Source organism: Meles meles, chromosome 6 (genome assembly GCF_922984935.1).
Source record: "Meles meles chromosome 6, mMelMel3.1 paternal haplotype, whole genome shotgun sequence".
NCBI classification, from domain to species: domain Eukaryota; kingdom Metazoa; phylum Chordata; class Mammalia; order Carnivora; family Mustelidae; genus Meles; species Meles meles.
The window spans coordinates 72,908,533-72,929,214 of record NC_060071.1 but is presented as its reverse complement, the minus strand read 5'-3'; the positions used below and the strand labels follow the sequence as shown (position 1 = coordinate 72,929,214).

The 20,682-nt window shown below is 37.4% G+C and overlaps 1 protein-coding gene across 9 annotated transcripts in view; it reads left to right on the top strand.

The window, feature by feature from the left end:
• The window catches only part of ATP8B4 (ATPase phospholipid transporting 8B4 (putative)), a 289,860-nt gene that overhangs the window by 34,799 nt on the left and 234,379 nt on the right, over window positions 1-20,682 (top strand). For all 9 annotated transcript variants that reach the window (XM_046009963.1, XM_046009960.1, XM_046009964.1 and 6 more), the window contains exon 2: window positions 7,212-7,279. In XM_046009963.1, the coding sequence (XP_045865919.1) occupies window positions 7,252-7,279 (28 nt within the window). In that variant the 5' untranslated portion in view covers window positions 7,212-7,251. The remainder of the gene's footprint in view (window positions 1-7,211; window positions 7,280-20,682) is intronic.

Below are 20,682 nucleotides of genomic sequence, written 5' to 3'. Positions count from 1 at the left end.
TCATATTACAGACAGGATGCTCTCTTCTGCATATAGCTGCTTAAGTAACATTTCTAACTTGGATGTCTTATTATCACCTTCAGTCTCAAGGTGTCTGAAATCAGCTCCTTATTTTCCCCGAACAAACTAGAGTCTTCCTTTGACTTTGTTATTTTTTCCATTAGAAGAATTATTTTTTGTAACCAAGATTCGAAACATGAACTGGAAATGTAAAACAACAATAACAACAACAACAACAACAACAAAACAAAAACTTATGGAAGCAAAACTTTCAATCTTTTCAAAAAAACCACTCATTGCCTTTAAAAATGAATTAATATATATAAAAGCTCTTTGCTGTTAGCCATTAGCTATTTCTTTTTCTGTCTTCCTCTTTTTCCATACCTCTTTTTTTTCTTTTTCTAAATATTTTTATTTGAGAGCGAGAAAGAGCATGAGAGAGAGCATGACCAGGGGGAGAGGTAAATGGAGCGGGAGAGGCAGACTTACCCGCTGAGCAGGGAGCTCAACGTGGCACTTGATCTCAGGACCCTGGGATCATCACCTGAGCTGAAAGCAGATACTTAACTGACTGAGACACCCAAGTGCCCCTATAACTCTTTTTCTTATTACCCCCTGCCCCATGACTTTCATACAAGGAAGCCACCATTTTAATCCCTTGCATAAGATGAAACCAAGAATTAAGTAAGATCTATCAGCAGGTTTCCTTTTTCTATTTCCTCTACTTTGGGGTGATGTAAAAAACAAGGAATGTATTCATATGGATACTTTTTGTTCAGCATTTGGAAATGGTTGAATTTCAGAATCTTAAGCTCCTACTTCTAGAGGTAGATTCCACATTAGCAAACCTTTTCTCCCACCTGATTTGTCTACTCTATTTCCTTTGAACTTAGCTGGTCTGAAAGTTCAACAAAAGATGGCTTTTTCTTTACTCTGACATCTTTTAGAATTAGAGTGTCAGCTGGTGCATTTTGGTGAGTTGATAAATGTCCAAGAATGAAAGCACTAAATTTCACTTCCTCAAAGTTAAACTAGATTCTGCTGCATTAGTAGCAGAATCTAGTTTAACAGAATCCTCTGTTAAGCATGCCTGGAATTGTTGCTGTTACAAGGAAAATATTGGATTGGAGAAAACATGGGCCTGAAGGTCAATTCTTAATGTTTTGTTGTAACTTTATGTCTTAGTGAATGAAAATACTTGAATAGGGTCATTAATAAGAAAAACTCTCACAAGTCTTGTAGAAATATTAATTTATATGATTGTGATTATATCACTCTTGATTAATTATAAAGTGGAGAAGATTTTTAGTGAAAAAAGCTAAAATTCATAAAATGAATTTCACTCAGTATCTTTAAAAGTTTTAAGACATTTTGGAAGGTGATATTAGAGAAATTAAAAACATGAAATAGCTGTATGGCTTAGAGGTACTTTTAGAAAGGATATGGTATTGCTTTATGTTTGTTGGCCTAAGAGCTGTTAAAATGAGAAGTGTTTGCAGAAGTATCTAAAATAAGAGAGGAAGGGATGATATCATAGATATATATGTTTTGGTTACAATTATATTATATATTATATGATATATTGGTTACATTTATATTATATATTATATATATATATATCTTTGTCTGTTAGTATTAATCCATCAAAGCAATGTAGCAAACCATTGAGAAGACAGAATAAGTTGGCCAGTGGCCAGTACTCTCATTAAATTCCTGAGAGATTGAATTTCTTTCTTCTGCCTACATTCTAATTGCCACCTGTCAGGGTGTAGAGTCCCTTTTGCCCTCTTGCTTAAAGAATCATTCTTCCTTTCACCTGCTGCTGGGACTCTGAGCCCATGAAAACACATGTTGACTTTGTCTCAGGAGAGAATTTTAAAGCTTAGAACTTGCAAGATGAGCCTTAACTGTCTGGCCAGATGGGGCCACCAGATTCAGATGTCATTGTCACAGAATCCATTCATCCTTCTCCCTGCTCCCATTTTGTATCTGTTGTGACTGTTTTTTAGAACAAAGAGTTCTTGGATGAAAACACACATTTAACCCTATTACTACTTATTTATTTTATTTTATTATTATTTTTTTTATTTCTTATTTTTTATAAACATAATGTATTTTTATCCCCAGGGGTACAGGTCTGTGAATCGCCAGGTTTACACACTTCACAGCGCTCACCATAACACATACCCTCCCCAGTGTCCATCACCCAGCCACACTATCCCTCCTACCATCATCCCTTCCAGCAACTCTCAGTTTGTTTCCTGATAAAGAGTCTCTTATGGTTTGTCTCCCTCTCTAGTTTCATCTTGTTTCATTTTTCCCTCCCTTCCCCTATGATCTCTGTCTTGTTTCTCAAGTTCCTCATATCAGTGAGATCATATAATTGTCTTTCTCTGATTGGCTTATTTTGCTTAGTGTAATATCTTCTAGTTCCATCCACCTTATTGCAAATGGCAAGATCTCATTTTTCTTGATGGCTGCATATTATTTCATTGTGGATTTGTACCACATCTTCTTTATCCATTCATCTATTGATGGACATCTAGGCTCTTCTCATAATTCGGCTATTGTGGACATTGCTGCTATAAACATTGGGGTGCGTGTGCCCCTTCTGATCACTACATTTGTATCTTTAGGGTAAATACCCAGTAGTGCAATTGCTGGGTCATAGGGTAGAACTATTCAACTTTTTGAGGAACCTCCTTACTGTTTTCCAGAGTGGCCGCACCAGTTGCATTCCCACCAACAGTGTAAGAGAGTTCCCCTTTCTCTGCATCCTAACCAACATCTGTCATTTCCTGACTTGTTAATTTTAGCCATTCTGACTGGTGTGAGGTGGTATCTCACTGTGGTTTTGATTTGTATTTCCCTGATGCCGAGTGATGTGGAGCACTTTTTCATGTGTCTGTTGGCCATTTATTTGGATGTCTTCTTTGCAGAAATATCTGTTCATGTGAAAACGTTGAGTGAGAAAGGGAGAGAGCTCACAGGGAGCCCCATGCAGGGCTGATCCCAGGACTCTGGGATCACGACCTGAGCTGAAGGCAGACACAACCAGCTGAACAACCCAGGTTCCCCTATTCTTACTATTTCTTGTAGGAAGGCCTTACCTCTAAAGAAAAAATCTTTTCAATGTATCTTTTAAAAATTTATTATTAAATAGCTGGAGTGCCTCCTTTTGTTCTCCTTCTCCAAGCTTTGCAAAATTCTCTTCTTTCTGTTGCTCTTTAGTTTGCCTTCAGTACTCTTCCTATGGTAAGCAAATGTTCATTCTTGAGATTTTTTCCTAGGCTGGAGATGCGGGTATAAAAAGAGGATGAGAATGGGCCAGAGGGAGGGAGTAGATGAGAAAGGCATGATGGCTCCCAGGTTGGGACGATCTAAGACATTCTGGCATGTGGGGTTGGGTCCTGAGAAGGAATAGTTGCTAAAAGGGAAGTGGCTTTACACTTATTGTGGTAAGCATTGAGTAATGTATAGAATTGTCAAATCCATACTTGGATTCAGGTGGTACACCTGAAACTAGTACAACATTGTATGTTCATTATACTTCAATAAAGGTGTGCCTGGGTGGCTCAGTGGGTTGAGTGTCTGACTCTCGATTTCAGCTCAGGACGTGATCTCAGGGATATGGAATCATGCTGCATTCTGCACTCAGTGGGGAGTCCGCTTGACGATTCTCTCCTTCTCCCTCTCCCTCCACACTCTTTCTCTCAAATAGATGAATCTTTAATTATATATACTTCACTACAAAAAATTTAAAGAATTTATTTATTTATTTGACAGAGAGATATCACAAGTAGGCAGAGAGGCAGGTAGAGAGAGAGGAGGAAGCAGGCTCCCTGCAGAGCAGAGAGCCCAATACGGGGCTCGATCCCAGAACCCTGAGATCATGACCTAAGCCGAAGGCAGAGGCTTAATCCACTGAGCCACCCAGGTGCCCCACTACAAAAAATTTAAAAAGGGAAGAGACTTTTAATGTCTGAACATCCTTGGTCTTTTCCTAATAGAAATTAAAGACCTCATTCCTTGTTTCATTTAGCGAATATTTATTAAGCTTTATTATATGCCATTCATGCATTAGATACTGGAAATATAGCTGTGGACCAGACAGATGAGGTCACTGTCCTACTGGAGTTTGTAGACTAATGAGGACACAGGCAATATAATGTAATAATAGGCAAATATGTTCTGGAGTGATCGGGGCTCTCGTGGGAAGTTCTGGATTATATGAGAGTACATACAGGTGCCCCTATCTCTGATTTGGGGGATCAGAGAGGCCTCATAGAGGAAGTAATATATGAATTGATATGGGAAATACAAATAGGAGTTAGGTTAAGCGGTTGGAAGGGTTAGGTGGTTATAGGCATGCGGTGGGCTCCCAGGTGGAAAGAAGCTGAGCTGAATGTTTCTGGACTATAGATATGATGGGGTACAAGGAGGCATGGAGGCAGTGAAGAGAGCGATGGAAAATTAGGCTAGAAAAATGAGCAAGGACCAGGTTGTGGAGGGTCCAAGGAGTCATGCTAGAATTTGATCTTTTTTTCTAAGGCCAATGGGAAGTGATTGGAAAGTTTTCATCAGGGGTGTAACAAGATGCCATTTGCCTTTTATAAAGATGACTCTGCTTCAGGGTGGACCCTGGTCTATAGGTGGCTAAGGCTGGAGCAGAGAAACCTGTTATGAACAATGCAGGGAAAAGCAATCACTCATCAGCTAGCATTCCTAGAAACAACCAGATGCCTGGAGCTGTGTTGGTGGTGGGAGGGCTCATCTTGGGCAACACAGTTGGTAGAAAGTATCAGGGGGAGAAACAGAAGAGTTAGTGATGAATTATATTTAATATTTAAGGACTTATCCCTCTTCTAGCAGCACCTGGCTGCAGTTCCCCCATTTTCTTGTGTAGATTCATCATTTTTAGTAACCAGTCCCTAGAAAAGCAGCAGGTGTCTCAAAATGTCAGTGGTCCTGTTTGTCAGAGATGTTCAGGAGTAGCTGTGTCATCAGCAGGTTGCTGCTTTTCCTGGGGGTGGCGGGAAGGAAATCATGGGTCTGAGGCCACGACAGGGAGAAATAATGATGGTTTCAGTCTTTTTAGACTCCGAGAGATTTGTAGTGGAGCAATGGCTGTTGATGAATTTCCTCTGTATCCTCCTTTCTCGTAACTACTAAACTATAAGCGTTGACTGTTCCTCTCTTCTGGTCTCTAAATGACCAACTTCTTCTTTACGTGTGTTCACTGCATCCTGCCACAGCCCTTCTTTGAGTAGGAAGTGAGTAAATCATTTCCCTTTCAGCCTGAAAGAGCATGTGCCTGCCCTCTCATGGGGTTGCAAAGGTTCCTGAGTTCATTTCTAATGTCTGTCAGGTTTTAAATCTTTGAAATCATTTGCCCCTTTCTTTATTCTAAATCTTCTAATAGAGTTTACCATAATTAGATCCTTCGTAGGGAAAAATGGAAAGGTGATAATGACATTATTCTGGCTTTTTTGTTAACAACCTGGAGAAGACTCTACACAGAATGGATGGAGGTAAATTTTTGAAGTGTGAACCTGGCAGTCTCTCTCCACTGATTCAGCAGTGGTTCTCAGTGCTAGCTTTGGGAAGGAGTCATCTAATGACTCTTGAATAAAAAGCAGATGCTGATATACTCTGATTTGTAGTGTTTGGGATACGTTAGAAAATTTGGCTCAATTTAACAACGTGGATGGAACTAGAGGGTATTATGCTTAGCGAAATAAGTCAATCGGAGAAAGACAACTATCATATGATCTCCCTGATATGAGGAAGTGGAGATGTATCGTGGGGGGTGTGGGCTAGGAAAAGAATAAGTGAAACAAGATGGGATTGGGAGGGAGACAAACCATAAGAGACTCTTAATCTCACAAAACAAACTGAGGGTTGTTGGGGGGAGGGGGGTCGGGAGAGGGTGGTGGGGTTATGGACATTGGGGAAGGTATGTGCTATGGTGAGTGCTGTGAAGTGTGTAAACCTGGCTGTTCACAGACCTGTACCCCTGGGGCTAAAAATACATAATATGTTTATCAAAAAATTAAAAAATTAAAAAAAATTTGGCTCAATTTTAATGCCAAATTGAATGGCACACTTGAGCTTATCTTCTGTTGTTTCACATAGCATATAATACAAATAGATTACTTTTGTGTAAAATTATTTTTATCCAGTTAAATTTAAACGTGGTAAGTGGAATCTGTTATGCATTATTGTGCCAATGACTCCTAGTCATCTAGATTTGACTAGGAAGAAAATTAAAAGGTAGAAACTTGTGGTTAATGAACATTTTTAAAATACTGATGTTGTAATGGGGGGTTAGAGGGATAGGAGAAGAATAAATGAAACAAGATGGGATTGGGAGGGAGACAAACCATAAATGACTCTTAATCTCACAAAACAAACTGGGGGTTGCGGGGGGGAGGTGGGGTTGGGAGAGGGGGAGGGGGTTATGGACACTGGGGAGGGTATGTGCTATCGTGAGTGCTGTGAAGTGTGTAAACCTGGCAATTCACAGACCTGTACCCCTGGGGATAAAAATACATTATATGTTTATTAAAAAAAAATTGGAAGGGGAGGCGAACCATAAGAGACTATGGACTCTGAAAAACAACCTGAGGGTTTTGAAGGGTCGGGGTGGGAGGTTGGGGGAACAGGTGGTGGGTAATAGGGAGGGCACGTTTTGCATGGAGCACTGGGTGTTGTGCAAAAACAATGAATACTGTTATGCTGAAAAAATAAAAAAATAAAAAAAATACATTATATGTTTATAAAAAAAAAGAAAAAGAAAGGATGAATACCCAACTTTTGTAGCAATGTGGACGGGACTGGAAGTGATTATGCTGAGTGAAATAATTCAAGCAGAGAGAGTCAAGTATCATTTGGTTTCACTTATTTGTGGAGCATAACAAATGACATGGAGGACATTGGGAGATGGAGAGGAGAAGGAAGTTGAGGGAAATTGGAAGGCGAGGTGAACCATAAGAGACTATGGACTCTGAAAAACAACCTGAGGGTTTTGAAGGGATGGGGGTGGGAGGTTGGGGGAACCAGGTGGTGGGTAATAGGGAGGGCACATATTGCATGGAGCACTGGGTGTGGTGCAAAAACAATGCATACTGTTACGCTGAAAAAATAAATAAATAAATTTAAAATGTCAAAAAAAATACTGATGTTGTATACTTTTCTTGTTTCCTATGTAGGCCAACTGGTGAAACCTGGTGAACATAAACAGATATAATAATGTTCTGCAGTCAAAAGAAATCACTTGGTAAGCTCTTCAGATGACAAAGTGAACATGACTTAATTTTTATTTTACTTTTAATTTCACTTCAGGGGCACCTGAGTGGCTCAGTGGGTTAAACCTCTGCCTTTGGCTCAGGTCATGATCCCAGGGTCCTGGGATTGAGCCCGGTATCGGGCTCTCTGCTCAGCCAGAAGCCTGCTTCCCCCCTCTTTCTCTGCCTGCCTTTCTGCCTACTTGGATTTCTCTCTGTCAAATAAATAAACAAAAATAAAAAAATAAAAAAAAATTCACTTCATTTTATTTTGTGAACATGTAATTTATATATAAAAACCCCACATAAATCTTAATTGTTCAGTTTGAATTTTGACAGTGGTATACACCTGTCTAATTACCACCCTAAAACAAGATATAGAACATTTCTATCACCCCCAAAAGTTCCCTTGTGCCCTTTAAAAAATCATTTTTAATTGAAGTATAGTTGACATACAATATTAGTTCCAGTTATATAACATAGTGAATTGATACTTATATATATTATGAAATGCTTATCATAAGTAATTGCCATCCATCATGCAAAGTTATTATATTACTGTAGTCACTATGCAATACGTTATATTCTTGGACTTCTTCAAAGTTTGTACTTTTTAATCCTCTTCACCTATTTGCCCATCTCCTCATCCCCACTTCCCTTTGGAAACCACCAGTTTGTTCTCTGTATTTATGAGTCTGTTTCTATTTCGCTTTGTTTATTCATTTGTTTTTAGATTCCACATGTAAGTAAAATCATATAGTATTTGTTTTTGTCGGACTTATTTCACTAAACTAGGTCCACACATGTTGTCACAAATGACAAGATTTCATTCTTTCTAATGGCTGAATAGTATTTCTGTGAGAGAGAGAGAGAGTGTGTGTGTGTGTAGCATATCTTTATCCGTTCATCTATTGGTGGGCACTTAGGTTGCTTTCACTTTGGGTATTATGAGTAATACTGCAATAAACATAGGAATTCATATATCTTTTTGAATTAGGGTTTTTGTTTTCTTGGGGTAAATAACCAGAGGTGGAATTGCTGGATTATAGGTATTTGTATTTTTAATCTTTTGGGAAACCTCTGTACCATTTTTCATAGTAGTGGTACTAATTTACTTGCCCACAAACAATGCATGAGAATTCCCTTTTCTCCATATCCTCACCAACACTTATTTCTTGTCTTTTTGATTCTACCTACTCTGATGGTTGTAAGGTGATATCTCATTGTGGTTTTGATTTGCAATTCCCTGATTCTTAGTGATGTTGAACATCTTGTCAAGTGCCTCTTGGCCATCTGTATATATTCTTTGGGAAAATTTTTATTCAGGTCCTCTGCCCATTTTTAATCTGATTTTTTTAAATCTTGAGTTGTATGAGTTCTTATATTAACCCCTTACCAGATACATCATTTATAAATATCTTCTCCCATTCAGTAGGTTGTTTTTCTTTTTTCCTTCCTTCCTCCCTACCTGCTTTTCTTTTCTTTTCTTTTCTTCCTTCAAGATTTAAAAATGTAATTTAGAGGAAGCTGGGGTGGTGAGGGTTAGAGGGAGAGGAAGAGAGAAACTTTAGCAGATATTGGGGCTCGATCTCACAACTCTGAGATCACAACCTGAGCCAAAACCAAGAGTCAGATGCTTAATTGCACCACCCAGGCATCCCTGTCTTTTCATTTTGTTAATGGTTTTCTTCACTGGGCAGAAGCCTTTTAGTTTGGTATAATCCCAGTTGTCCATTGTTATCTGCAAATAGTGACAATTTTATTTCTTCCTTACCAATTTGGATGTATTTAATTTCTTTTCCTTATTTGGTTGTTGTAACTAGGACTTCCGGTATTATGTTAAATAAAAGTGGCAAGAGTGGACATCCTTGTCTTGCTCCTGACCTTAGGGGAAACATTTTCAGCTTTTCACCACTAAGGATGATGTTAACTCTGGGTTTGTTATACATGGCCTTTTTCATGTTGAGATATGTGCCCTCTATACCCACTTTGTTGAAGTTTTTATCATGAATGATTGAAAAATTTTGTTGAATGCTTTCTCTGCATTTACATATGATCATATGATATTTATCCTTCATTTTATTAATGTGGTGTGTTATACTGGTTGATTCGTGGATATGAATCATCTTTGTATTCCTGGAAGAATCTTCTAAGAACAAGGACATTCTGTATAACCACAATATTGTCACTATACCCTAGGAATATAACATTGATAAATAACATAGATTCCATTTTTCAATTCCTCCATTTGTCTGTAAAATCTTATCTCTTAGAGCTGGTTTTTAATCTTTGTACAATGTCTAATAGATGTTCAGACATTGTGTTTGGCATTTAATTCCTTTATTTTCTTTTAAATTTAGAACTGTTTTTCATTATATAGAATTTTGGAAAAGTCCAGTCCAACTGCTAAATAGATTTGGCACCAAAATTAAAAAAAAATCTGTGAGATTAAGAGTCATTTATGGTTTGTCTCCCTCCCAATCCCATCTTGTTTCATTTATTCTTCTCCTATCCCCCTACCCCCCCATGTTGTAATGGGCAATGACTTTACTGACAGTGTTTTTAATGAGGAATGCAACTTTCTGGTCTTCCTAATACAGAATTTCATTTTACAAATCACTAGTGATTGCTGTGTAATGAAGCTAAATGTTTTGGCCACGTATGTGGGTCTATATCTGCTTTGTGACAGATTCTCAGAGAGAACTGACACCAACAGCATCATCATGATAGGGAACGACCCATCTTTGGATTACATCAGTTCCTACAGATTCCATCATAGACTGGAGAACTAGTATAACTTACTCATTTGCTATGCAGTCAGTCAACAAATATTTCGAGCCCCTGTGATATGCTAGGAAGTGCCAACCTTCAACCATGTAAAAATGTAGATTTTTACATTCCAATAAAATGTGTGTATCCTCACACAATTGTTAAGTTTATAGTAACAACGATAACTTAAAAATAGTTTGCGGGTGTCTGGGTGGCTCAGTGGGTTAAGCCACTGCCTTTGGCTCAGGTCGTGATCTCAGGGTCCTGGGATCGAGTCCCGCATCGGGCTCTCTGCTCAGCAGGGAGCCTGCTTCCCTCTCTCTCTCTCTGCCTGCCTCTCTATCTACTTGTGATCTCTCTCTGTCAAATACATAAATAAAATATTAAAAAAAAAAGTTTGCTAAACATTGCTACAAGTGGTATATTTGCCGGGGGAACCCAGACTAGAGAACTTCTAATCAGCCTGGGGTTGTTAGGGGGAAAAATCATGAAGTGCTATTTTACCTCAATGAGATATTGAATATCTGCAACAAATGTGTACTTCATTTATATAAACTTCCACAACATCATCAGGAAGCTTGGGCCATGGGTGATAAATATGAAAATATAACAAGCTGAGCATGATATTATGGGGAAATAATAATTTTCTCCTGTATATGCTTCATTATTTGTTAATACCATATTCACATAAATCTCACATTCTTCAAGATATAAAAAATTCCAGCTAATTGACTCAGATATTTCAAACATTATAATTAGAGTCTATGTTCTGTTTGATTTTTTTTCATAAATATTTTTCTGTTTGCTCTTTTAAATATTAATTCCAGTGTAGTTAACATACAGTGTTATATTAGTTTCAGGTGTATGATACAGTGATTCAACAATTCTATACATTACTCAGTGCTCATCATAAGTGTACTCTTAATTTCTTTTATCTATTTCACCCATTACCCACCCCTGGCCTCTGGTAACCATCAGTTTGTTCTCTATAGTTAAAAGTCTGTTTTTAGTTTGTCCCTTTTTTCTTTGTTCATTTAATTTTGTTTCTTAAATTCCACAAGTGGGCGAAATCATCAGGTATTTGACTTTCTGTGACTGATTTATTTTCCTTAGCATTATACTTTCTGGCTCTGTCCATGCCACTGCAAATGTCAGGATTTCATTCTTTTTTTATGGTTGAATAATATTATATTAGGTATATATACCACTGCATTATCCAGTCATCTACCAAAGGACACTGAACTGCTTTCACAGTTTGGCAATGTAAATAATGCTGCAATAAACAGGGGTGCATGTATCCCTTCAAATTAGTGTTTTCATATTCTTTAGTTAAATATCCAGTAGTGGAGTTACTGGATCATATGGTAATTCCATTTTTAATTTTTTGAAGAACCTCCATATTGTTTTCTTCAGTAGCTACACCATTTTGCATTCCTACTAACACTACACAAGGGTTCCTTTTTCTCTACACTCTCACCATAAATAGTTGTTTCTTGTGATTTTGATTTTAGCCGTTCTGACAGGTGTGAGGTGTTAGCTCATCATGGTCTTGATTTGAATTTCCTTGATGATGAGTGATGATTATCTTTTCATTTGTCTGTTGGCCACCTGTATGTCTTCCCTTGGAGAAATGTCTGTTCATGTCTTCTGCCCATTTTTAAATTAGATTATTTGTTTTTTTCTTGGCATTGAGTTGTATAAGTTCTTTATATATTTCGGATACTAACCCTTTATTGGATATATCATTTGCAAATAACTTCTTGCATTCAGTAGGCTGTATTCTTAGTTTTGTTGATTGTTTCCTTTGCTGTGCAGAAGCTTTTTATTTTGATGTAGTCTCAGTAGTTTATTTTTGCTTTCATTTCCCTTGCCTTAGGAGATATATCTAGAATAATATTACTACTGCTAATGTCCCAGAAATTACTGCTTGTGCTCTCTTCTAGAATTTTTATGGTTTCAGGTTTTACAATTAAGTCCTTGATCCATTTTGAGTTTATTTTTGTGTATGGTGTGAGAAAGTGGTCCAATTTCATTCTTTTGGCTGTAGTGATCCACTTTTCCCAACACAATTTTTTGAAGAGAATGTCTTTTTTCCCCATTGCATATTCTTTCCTGCTTTGTCAAAAATTATTTGATCATATAATTATAGTTTTTTTCTGGGTTTTCTATTCTGTTCCATTGATCTATATGTCTATTTTTTGTGCCAGTATCATACTTTTTTGATTATTATTGGATTGTGGTATATCTTGAAATTTGGGGTTTGATACTTCCAGTTTTGTTCTTCTCTTTCAAGATTGCTTTGGTACTCAGGATCTTTCAATACAAATTTTAAGATTATTCTAGTTCTGGGGCACCTGGGTGGCTCAGTGGGTTAAAGCCTCTGCCTTCAGCTCAGGTCATGATCCCAGGGTCCTGGGATCGAGCCCCATATCCGGCTCTCTGCTCAGCAGGAAGCCTGCTTCCTCCTCTCTCTGTGCCTGCCTCTCTGCCTACTTGTGATCTATCTGTCAAAAAATAAGTAAATAAACAAATCTTTCAAAAAATTAAAAAAAAAAGATTATTCTAGTTCTGTGAAAAATGTTTTTGGCATTTTGATAGGGATTGCATTAAATTTGCTTTGGGTACTATGGACATTTTAACAATATTCTTATATTCACACACAAAAGAATATCTTTTCATTTGTGTTAAATTCAATTTCTGTCATGAACATTTTAATAGTTTCCAGAGTACAAGATTTTCACTTCTCTGGTTAAGTTTATACGTAAGTATTTTATTATTTTTGGTGCAATTATAAATGGGACTGTTTTTTTACTTCCTCTTTCTGCTACTTTATTGTTAGTGATAGAAATGTAATATATTTCTGTATATTAATTTTTTAATCCTGTGACTTTATTGAATTTGTTTATTAGTTCTAGTAGTTTTTTAAAAGATTTTATTTATTTGAGAGAAAGAATGTGAGTGAACATGAGCATGGGTGAAGGGGGTGCAGAAGGAGATGCAGACTCTCTGCTGAGCAGAGAGCCTGATGTGGGGCTCAATCCCAGCACTCCGGGATCATGACATGAGCTGAAGGCAGCCACTTGACTGAGTGTCTGAGTGAGCCACCCAGGTGCTCCGTCTCTAGTAGTTTTTTGCTGGAGTCTTTAGGGTTTTCTACATATAGTATCATGTCATATACGAATAGGGAAAGTTTTCCTCTCTCTTATCAATTTGGATGACTTTTGTTTCTTTATGTTGCCTGACTGCTGTGGCTAGGACTTGCAGCACTATGTTGAATAAAAGCAGTAAGAATGGAACATTTATTCTATTTACAAAGTAAATATTGATATGTATATACTTTTTTCTGTTTTGTTAGTTGTTTTATGGTGGTTTTTCTAATTCTCTTCTGTTCCTTTCTTTTCTTGCTCTCTTTTACAGTTTGCTGTTTTTCTTTAATGATATACCTGGATTCCTTTCTCTTATTTTTTGCATATATATTATCAGTTTTTTGTGGTTACTGTTAGGTTATATATGACATCTTAATGCCTGTAGTGGTTTATAATAGTTGATGGTTGCTTAATTGTGAACCCATTCTTTAGTCTTCTCACCACCTCCCTGCCCAGGTTTCAGATATATGGTGTCATAATTTCTATCTTTTCATTTTGTGATCTCTTGACTGATTTTTAAAAATGAACCTATTTTTTATTGCTTTTGCATTTCCTACTTCTCTCACTCGTACTTGTGGTTTTCCTTTCTACACAGCAAGTCTCCTTTAACATTTCTTGTGGGGCTAGGTTAGTGGTATAAATTCCTTTGTTTTTGTTTGAGAAATTCTTTATCTATCTTTCTATTCTGAATGATCGTCTTGCTGGATAGTATTCTTAGCTGTAGTTTTTTTGTTGTTGTTGTTTTCTTTTTTTGTTTGTTTGTTTTTCCTCTCATCACTGAATGTATCATGCCACTTCCTTCTGTCCTACAAAATGTCTGCCAAAAAATCAGCTGATAGCCTTCTGGGGTTTCCCTTGTATGTCACTGTTTTCTCTTTCTGCTTTTCAAGTGTTTCCTTGTCATTATTTTTGCCATTTGAATTACTATGTGCCTTATTGTGGGCCTCCTTGGGTTGATTTTGTTGGGGCTCTCTGTGCAGGTGGATTTCTCTTTCCTTCCCAGATATGAGGAGTTCTCAGGTATTATTTCTTCAAATTAATTTTCTTCCTCCTTTTCTCTCTCTTCTCCTTCTGGGGTCCCTATATTGCAAATATTATTATGCTTGATGGGGACTGAGTTCCCTAAGTCTATTTTCATTTTTTTTAAATTACTTTTTCTCTCTCCTGTTCAGCTTGATTATTTTCCATTACTCTGACCTCTAGGTAGATAATCTGTTCTTCTTCCTTTAGTCTACTATTTATTCCATGTAGTGTATTTTTTTCTTGTTCCATCTAATGTATTTTTAATTTCAGTTATTGAGTTCTTCATCTCTGATTGGTTCTTTTTAAAATTCTTTTTCTCTTAGTTGAGGGTCTCAGGGAAGTCCTCCATTCTTTGCTCGGGTCCAGTGAGTATCTTTTCCACCATTACTTTAAATTCTCTATCAGGTGTATTACTTATCTCCATTTTGTTTAGGTCTCTTGCTGTGATTTTGTCCTATTGTTTCATTCAGGGCACATTCCTCTGTCTCCTCATTTTATGTAACTCTCTGTGTCTGTTTCTATGTGTTAGCAAGATCTTCTGCTCTTGAAAGTAGTGGCATTATGAAGAAAAGGTCCTTTAGTGCTGTCCACTGCAATGTCCCTTCTTCACCAGAAACTAGTGCTTCAGAGATATTTCCTATGTGCATTGTGTGCACCATGCTCTTGTGGCTGAACCACATTTGTCTTCAGTCTAGTCATCTGCAATGGCCCTCTTTGCCTGTAGTGGGCAGGATTTGGTTCCTGTTGTTAGTGGGTCAGGCTGGGGCTACCTTCGGCTTAAGTTGAGTCAGACTAGGCATTTGCCAGAGATGGAATTGCTCCAAACTGGAGAGCACATTCCCTGCATTGTCCCCTCAAAAAGTTTGTGGGTGGAACCTGTAGTCAGACCACATGTCTGCCTGGGGCCATAGTTGAAAGGGTCTGTGTGGTTATTGTCCCCTCTCCCTGGGGACAGGAATTACTTTGGAGTGCTGCCAGCCCCTCTTGGGCTGCTTGCACACTGCCAGGTTTGTGACATCAATTTGGGTGGGTTCTGGTCAGGGACATATTGGAAGGGGCAGATCCACAGAAGTGCTGGGGGTGGGGCACTGGTGTTAACAAAATTGTGTCTGGGTCTGGTTTGAGTGAGAACATGGCTGGAGGGACAGGACCCTGGAGAATGCAGCAGCAGGGCATAGCTGTTAGCAAGCTAGATAGCAGGTGTTGGTGCTATGCTGGTTCCTGTAGGGATCCCTGTGTCTAGGCTGAGGGGAGGGGAGGGAATTAATGTCCACTAGCTCCTGTGTTCCTTGAGAAGTCTCCCAAGGACTATTGCTTCTCCAGTACATTTTCTGAGATTAATAAACAAGTCATGTTCCTGTAAACTTCAGGTTATGTATGTCCTTTGGCATGTTTGTTGTGCTATCTCTTTTAGGTTAGGGGCTCTCTTCATGCTCTACAGAGTGGAACAGGTTGATTTTTAAGTTCCAGTTGTTATGCTTTGCTGATTATAAGAACTTGAGAAATTATGCCCCTCTCTTTTTCAAAGCCAAATGTTATAGGAATTCTGTGGACCTGGAGTGCCTGTTGTGAGGGTCTGTTTCTTTCCAGTTCTTGCACCCATGGTGTCCCTCCCCTTCCATGAATAGTCCCATAGATCTTTTGAGATCCTGATCATGCCTCTGCCTTTCCTATCCTCTTTGATGTGTCCTCTTTTCTGCCTTTAGCCCTGGATAGTCAGTTCTGCCAGCCTTCTAGTGGTTTCTGGGTTGTTTACACTCATGTGGGTGTTACCTGATTTGTTTCTCTGGGGACAAAGTGAGCTTATGGTTCTCCTCCTGTGCCATCTTCTCCAAAGTTCTCTGTTCTTGGTAAATGTTCTTTCTATGTAGGTCATATGGGAGGTCCAAGACAAATCATTTCCAAGTGTATGAAGACCATTATTCTTGTGTAAAATCCTTAAATGAGATTTCATATAGTTTGGTAACATAGGAAGAAAGAGAGGTGGATAATTACAGGCTGTCTTTATTATTTTTTTTATTTTTTATTTCAGCTTTATTGAAGTATAACATATAAATTGCAAGACATACACAATATACATTGTAGTGATTTGATATAAATATCTGTTGTGAAATTTTTCAGTATGGTTTCCTCACTGTAAAAAGAATTAATGGTGGTACTTTAATCTAAATGTTTTTTTTAATTTATTTTTTCAGCGTAACAGTATTCATTGTTTTTGCACAACACCCAGTGCTCCATGCAAAACGTGCCCTCCCTATTACCCATGATTCTTTAGTCTTGCGGTTTACAGGCTGTCTTTAAACTGGCGGAAGTTGTTCCAGGTTCCAAAATGTGGAGGTTGTGGACCTAGCATGCATGACTTCACAGGGAATTCCGCCGTATGTTTATGGGGGTGTGGAGTAGGTCATATTATGTCTATCATTGGTATTTGTTGGCTCCTTCCTCCAAAAAATATTAAAAAGTATATTTTACAGTTGTATGGTTATAAAGACATGCAATCCAGGTTAAGTTTATTATTATGAATCCATTGTTATATTCATTTTTTCTTCTGATTTTAAAATAAAAATTTGAATATTTTTGTGTCCCTCAAAGTATTATGGGCCCTAGGTGATGTATCTATTGTGCTTACAAAATAAATAGCTTTTTGGTTGGAATTTATATTCCAGCTTCTTAGGCATTATTGCGAGCTTATACTACTTATCAGATAGTGGGTTGGTCCTGCAGTAGAAGATTGGTGATATGAAAGATATGTAAAATGGAACCTACCCCCATAGCCACCATATCAATGCATATAAAAGTACATGTATATTAATGTATGTGTTTAAGGAGTGTTATTTCTGCTTGTGTTTATTCCTTATGGAAAAACAACAAATCCAAAAGTTCATTAAGTACTTTTGCAATTATACTTGTGAAGGTATTAATTTTTGTTTGAACTTGGTTTCTTTCTATCTTTTTTTTTTTTAAAGATTTATTTATTTATTTATTTGACAGACAGAGATCACAAGTAGGCAGAGAGGCAGACAGAGAGAGTGGGGGAAGCAGGCTCCCTGCAGAGCAGAGAGCCCTGTGTCGGGCTTGATCCCAGTCCTGAGATCGTGACCTGAGCCGAAGGCAGAGGCTTAACCCACTGAGCCACCCAGGTACCCCCTTGAACTTGGTTTCTGATACATAATTTGTTTAAAAAAATGGATATAATTTTTTCAAAACCTTCTATTTTCTTAGTAAACCAAAAATGATGTCATTAGAATGAAGTGATAATTAGTACTTGCCAGTCAGTGACATACTAAGACAGTGTTAGTTTTACAAAAACTCTTAGAACTTTGGGGTTATTATTTTCTTTTCTTTCTTCCTCTTTTTAATGAAGATTTAAAAAATTTATTTATTTGAGAGAGACAGAGAGCAAGAGAGAACATGAGCAGGGGTGGGGGTTTGGGAGAAGCCAATTCCCTGCTGAATAGGGAGCCCAATGTGGGGCTAGATCCCAGGACTCTGGGATCATGACTTGAGCCAAAGGCAGATGCTTAACCGACTAAGCCACCTAGGCACCGCTGGGCTTAGTATTTTCTAATTAGTTCTCGTGCACATTTTCATAACTTTTTGGTATCTAGAGGGACATGGGAAATTTTATTTGGTACCACTAGAGATGAGGGAGAAATGCCTAATCCATTCCATTTCACTTTACTAAGTTTCTGTGCCAAAACATGATAGAAATTATTCCAGACACTAAATATTTGTTTCTCATCCTAAGTATTGTAGGACATAAGTTACCCCATTGTTCGTTCATAAGCTTTTTAACTGGGAGGGAAGGAAGAGGTAGCATTGGTATTCTTAGTCCACCTTGTGGTCTAGATTTTTATGCTGCGCTTAAATTTCTTTGAAAAAAAAGTCTTTTTTTTTTCTTTGTACAGAGAGTACACTATATACTTGAAAATTTGCTATCATAGTCATTGTGCACAGTGACAAATAGAAAGTGTAGAAAAGAGATTTCTTCTGGCTCTCATATACTTCCAAAAGTTGTGTGCTGCTCTATTTGAGGTATTATGTAGGCTTTGAGCAATCTGGTGTTTTATTACTCAGGATATAGTCTAGTTTGGGCTGCTATTAAAAAAATCGCCAGTCACTGGAGCCTCTCTAAAGGCGCTGTTCCTCAACACCACCCTTTATTACCTCTCTGTGGATTTGGAGGTGGGGTATATATTCTCTTCTTGAACACTCTTTTTCCTTGGTCTTCACGACTCTTGTGGAAATTCTTGCTTCTCAGACTGCTATGACCCTGTCTCCTTCACTGGACCTCAGTGGTGGAATTGTCCCTGGTTCAGTCTTCTATCCTCTTCTGTCTGTATAATGTGTTCCTCAGAGGGGTGCTCTTCCATCATGGCTTCCACTCATCTCTGTGGAGATAACTTTGAAATCTGTGGTGTCCATCGTGACATCTTTCCTAAATGTTCTACCTTATTTCTAATTGCTACTCTTTTAATCTAATCATTCTGTTAATATAGTTTTAGGTTGTATAGAATGATAAAACCTGAGAATTAGGAGGGTCTTCAAAATCATCTTGTCCAAATTTTCTTCCAACTTGACAATCTATTCCTGTAGTGTTGCTGAATATTTTCTTTGATTCCTTACTCTAACATGTTCAAGCATGTATTTTAAGAGCTAGTTCATCCTCTGGACAGTAAATTTTCCGACATATTCAATAGAATTTCACATCCTTGAGTTTACATTCTGTTCTGTAGTTTAGAACAACAGAGTGTCTATTCTGCCATGTGCATTAAAGATTATCAAATGTTTAAAGGTCTTTTTCGTGTTAGGATTCTCACAGACACATGGGTAATGTTGTTTGACTATCTATCTAGGTACCTCATGGCCCAGTCAAATTGACACATTAAAATTAACCATTATAGCCATATTTTAGTTTATCAAGATATTCTTAACTTTGTCTATTTCTCCTTTTAGTTCTGTCAGTTTTTGCTTTATATATTTTTAGGTTATATTATGATGTATACAAATTTAGAGTTATATATTCCTAGAAGAATCATCTTTTATTATTATGGAATGGTCCTATTTATCTCTAGCAATTGTTATATATTGAAGTCTACTTTATCTGATATTGTGTAGTGATACCAGATTTCCTTTTATTAATGTTTACATGTTATATATTTTTCTTTTTATTTTCAACCCTTTAATGTCTTAAATTTAAGATGTGATATATTGTGGTTTTAAAAAATACAGTTTGACAGAGTTTGACTTTTATTTATTTATTTAAAAAATATTTTTATTTGAGATAGAGAGACAGTGTGAGAGGGAACACAAGCAAAGGAAGTGGGAGAGGGAGAAGCAGGCTTGCTGCCAAGCAGGGACCCTGATGTGGGACTTGATTCCATGATCCTGGGATCATGATCTGAGCTAAAGGCAGAAGCTTAATGACTGAGCCACCAAACTTTGACTTCTAAATGAAGTATTTAGTTCATTTATTGTTAATACAATTACTGATACATTTATGGCTAAATCAATTATCTTACTATTATTCTACATTTCTTTTTCTGTTGCCTTCCTTTGCATAAGCAATATTTCTACTGCTTTTCTATTTCTAGAATATAAATAGAAAATAGGAATAGAAATGGAATATTTCTATTCATTTCTAAGCATCTGTTAGCTTGTTACTTATCATTCTTTTAATATTCTTTATGTGGTTATTTTTAGGATTGCGACATAACTATTTGATTAACTTTAGTACTTTACTACTCTGTGAGCCATGTAAGAATTTAGAGCATTTTAACTTTCCTTATCTATTTCTGTTCCTTTGTTATCATGTATTTAATTCATTGTGTATTGTAAAACTAACAAGACAGCAGTAACAAATAACATGTATTATTGTCAACATGTTCATTATTTGTGTAGATTTGCCTACACATTTCAGTTGTTGTTTTTTTTTCATTTTTCTGCATTTCTGTGATTCTATCTAGAGTAATTCTCCTTCTGCCTGAAGATTTCCTTTCATTTTTTATAAAAAATGTGGAACAAATGGTAGTGAATTCAATCACTTTTTATGAGGAAAAAGAACCTTATTTTGCATTTATATTTGGATAAGATTTTTTTTTAAAGATTTCATTTATTTATTTGACAGAGATCACAATTAGGCAGAGAGGCAGGCAGAGAGAGAGAGAGGAAGGGAAGCAGGCTCCCCGCTGAGCAGAGAGCCAGATGCAAGGCTGGATCCCAGAATCATGACTTGAGCTGAAGGCAGAGGCTTTAACCCACTGAGCCACGCAGGCACCCCTGGATAAATATTCTTATGGAGCATAGAACTCCAGATTGGTAGTCTTTCCTTCTGGCAATTTAAAGGTACCATTCTGTCACATTGAGATCTCCACTTGTTCTTTTAAAAAGTAAACTGACAGTTTATAAACTGAGAGTTTTGGAGGTGAGGGGGATGGGGGTTGGGTGAGCCTGGTGGT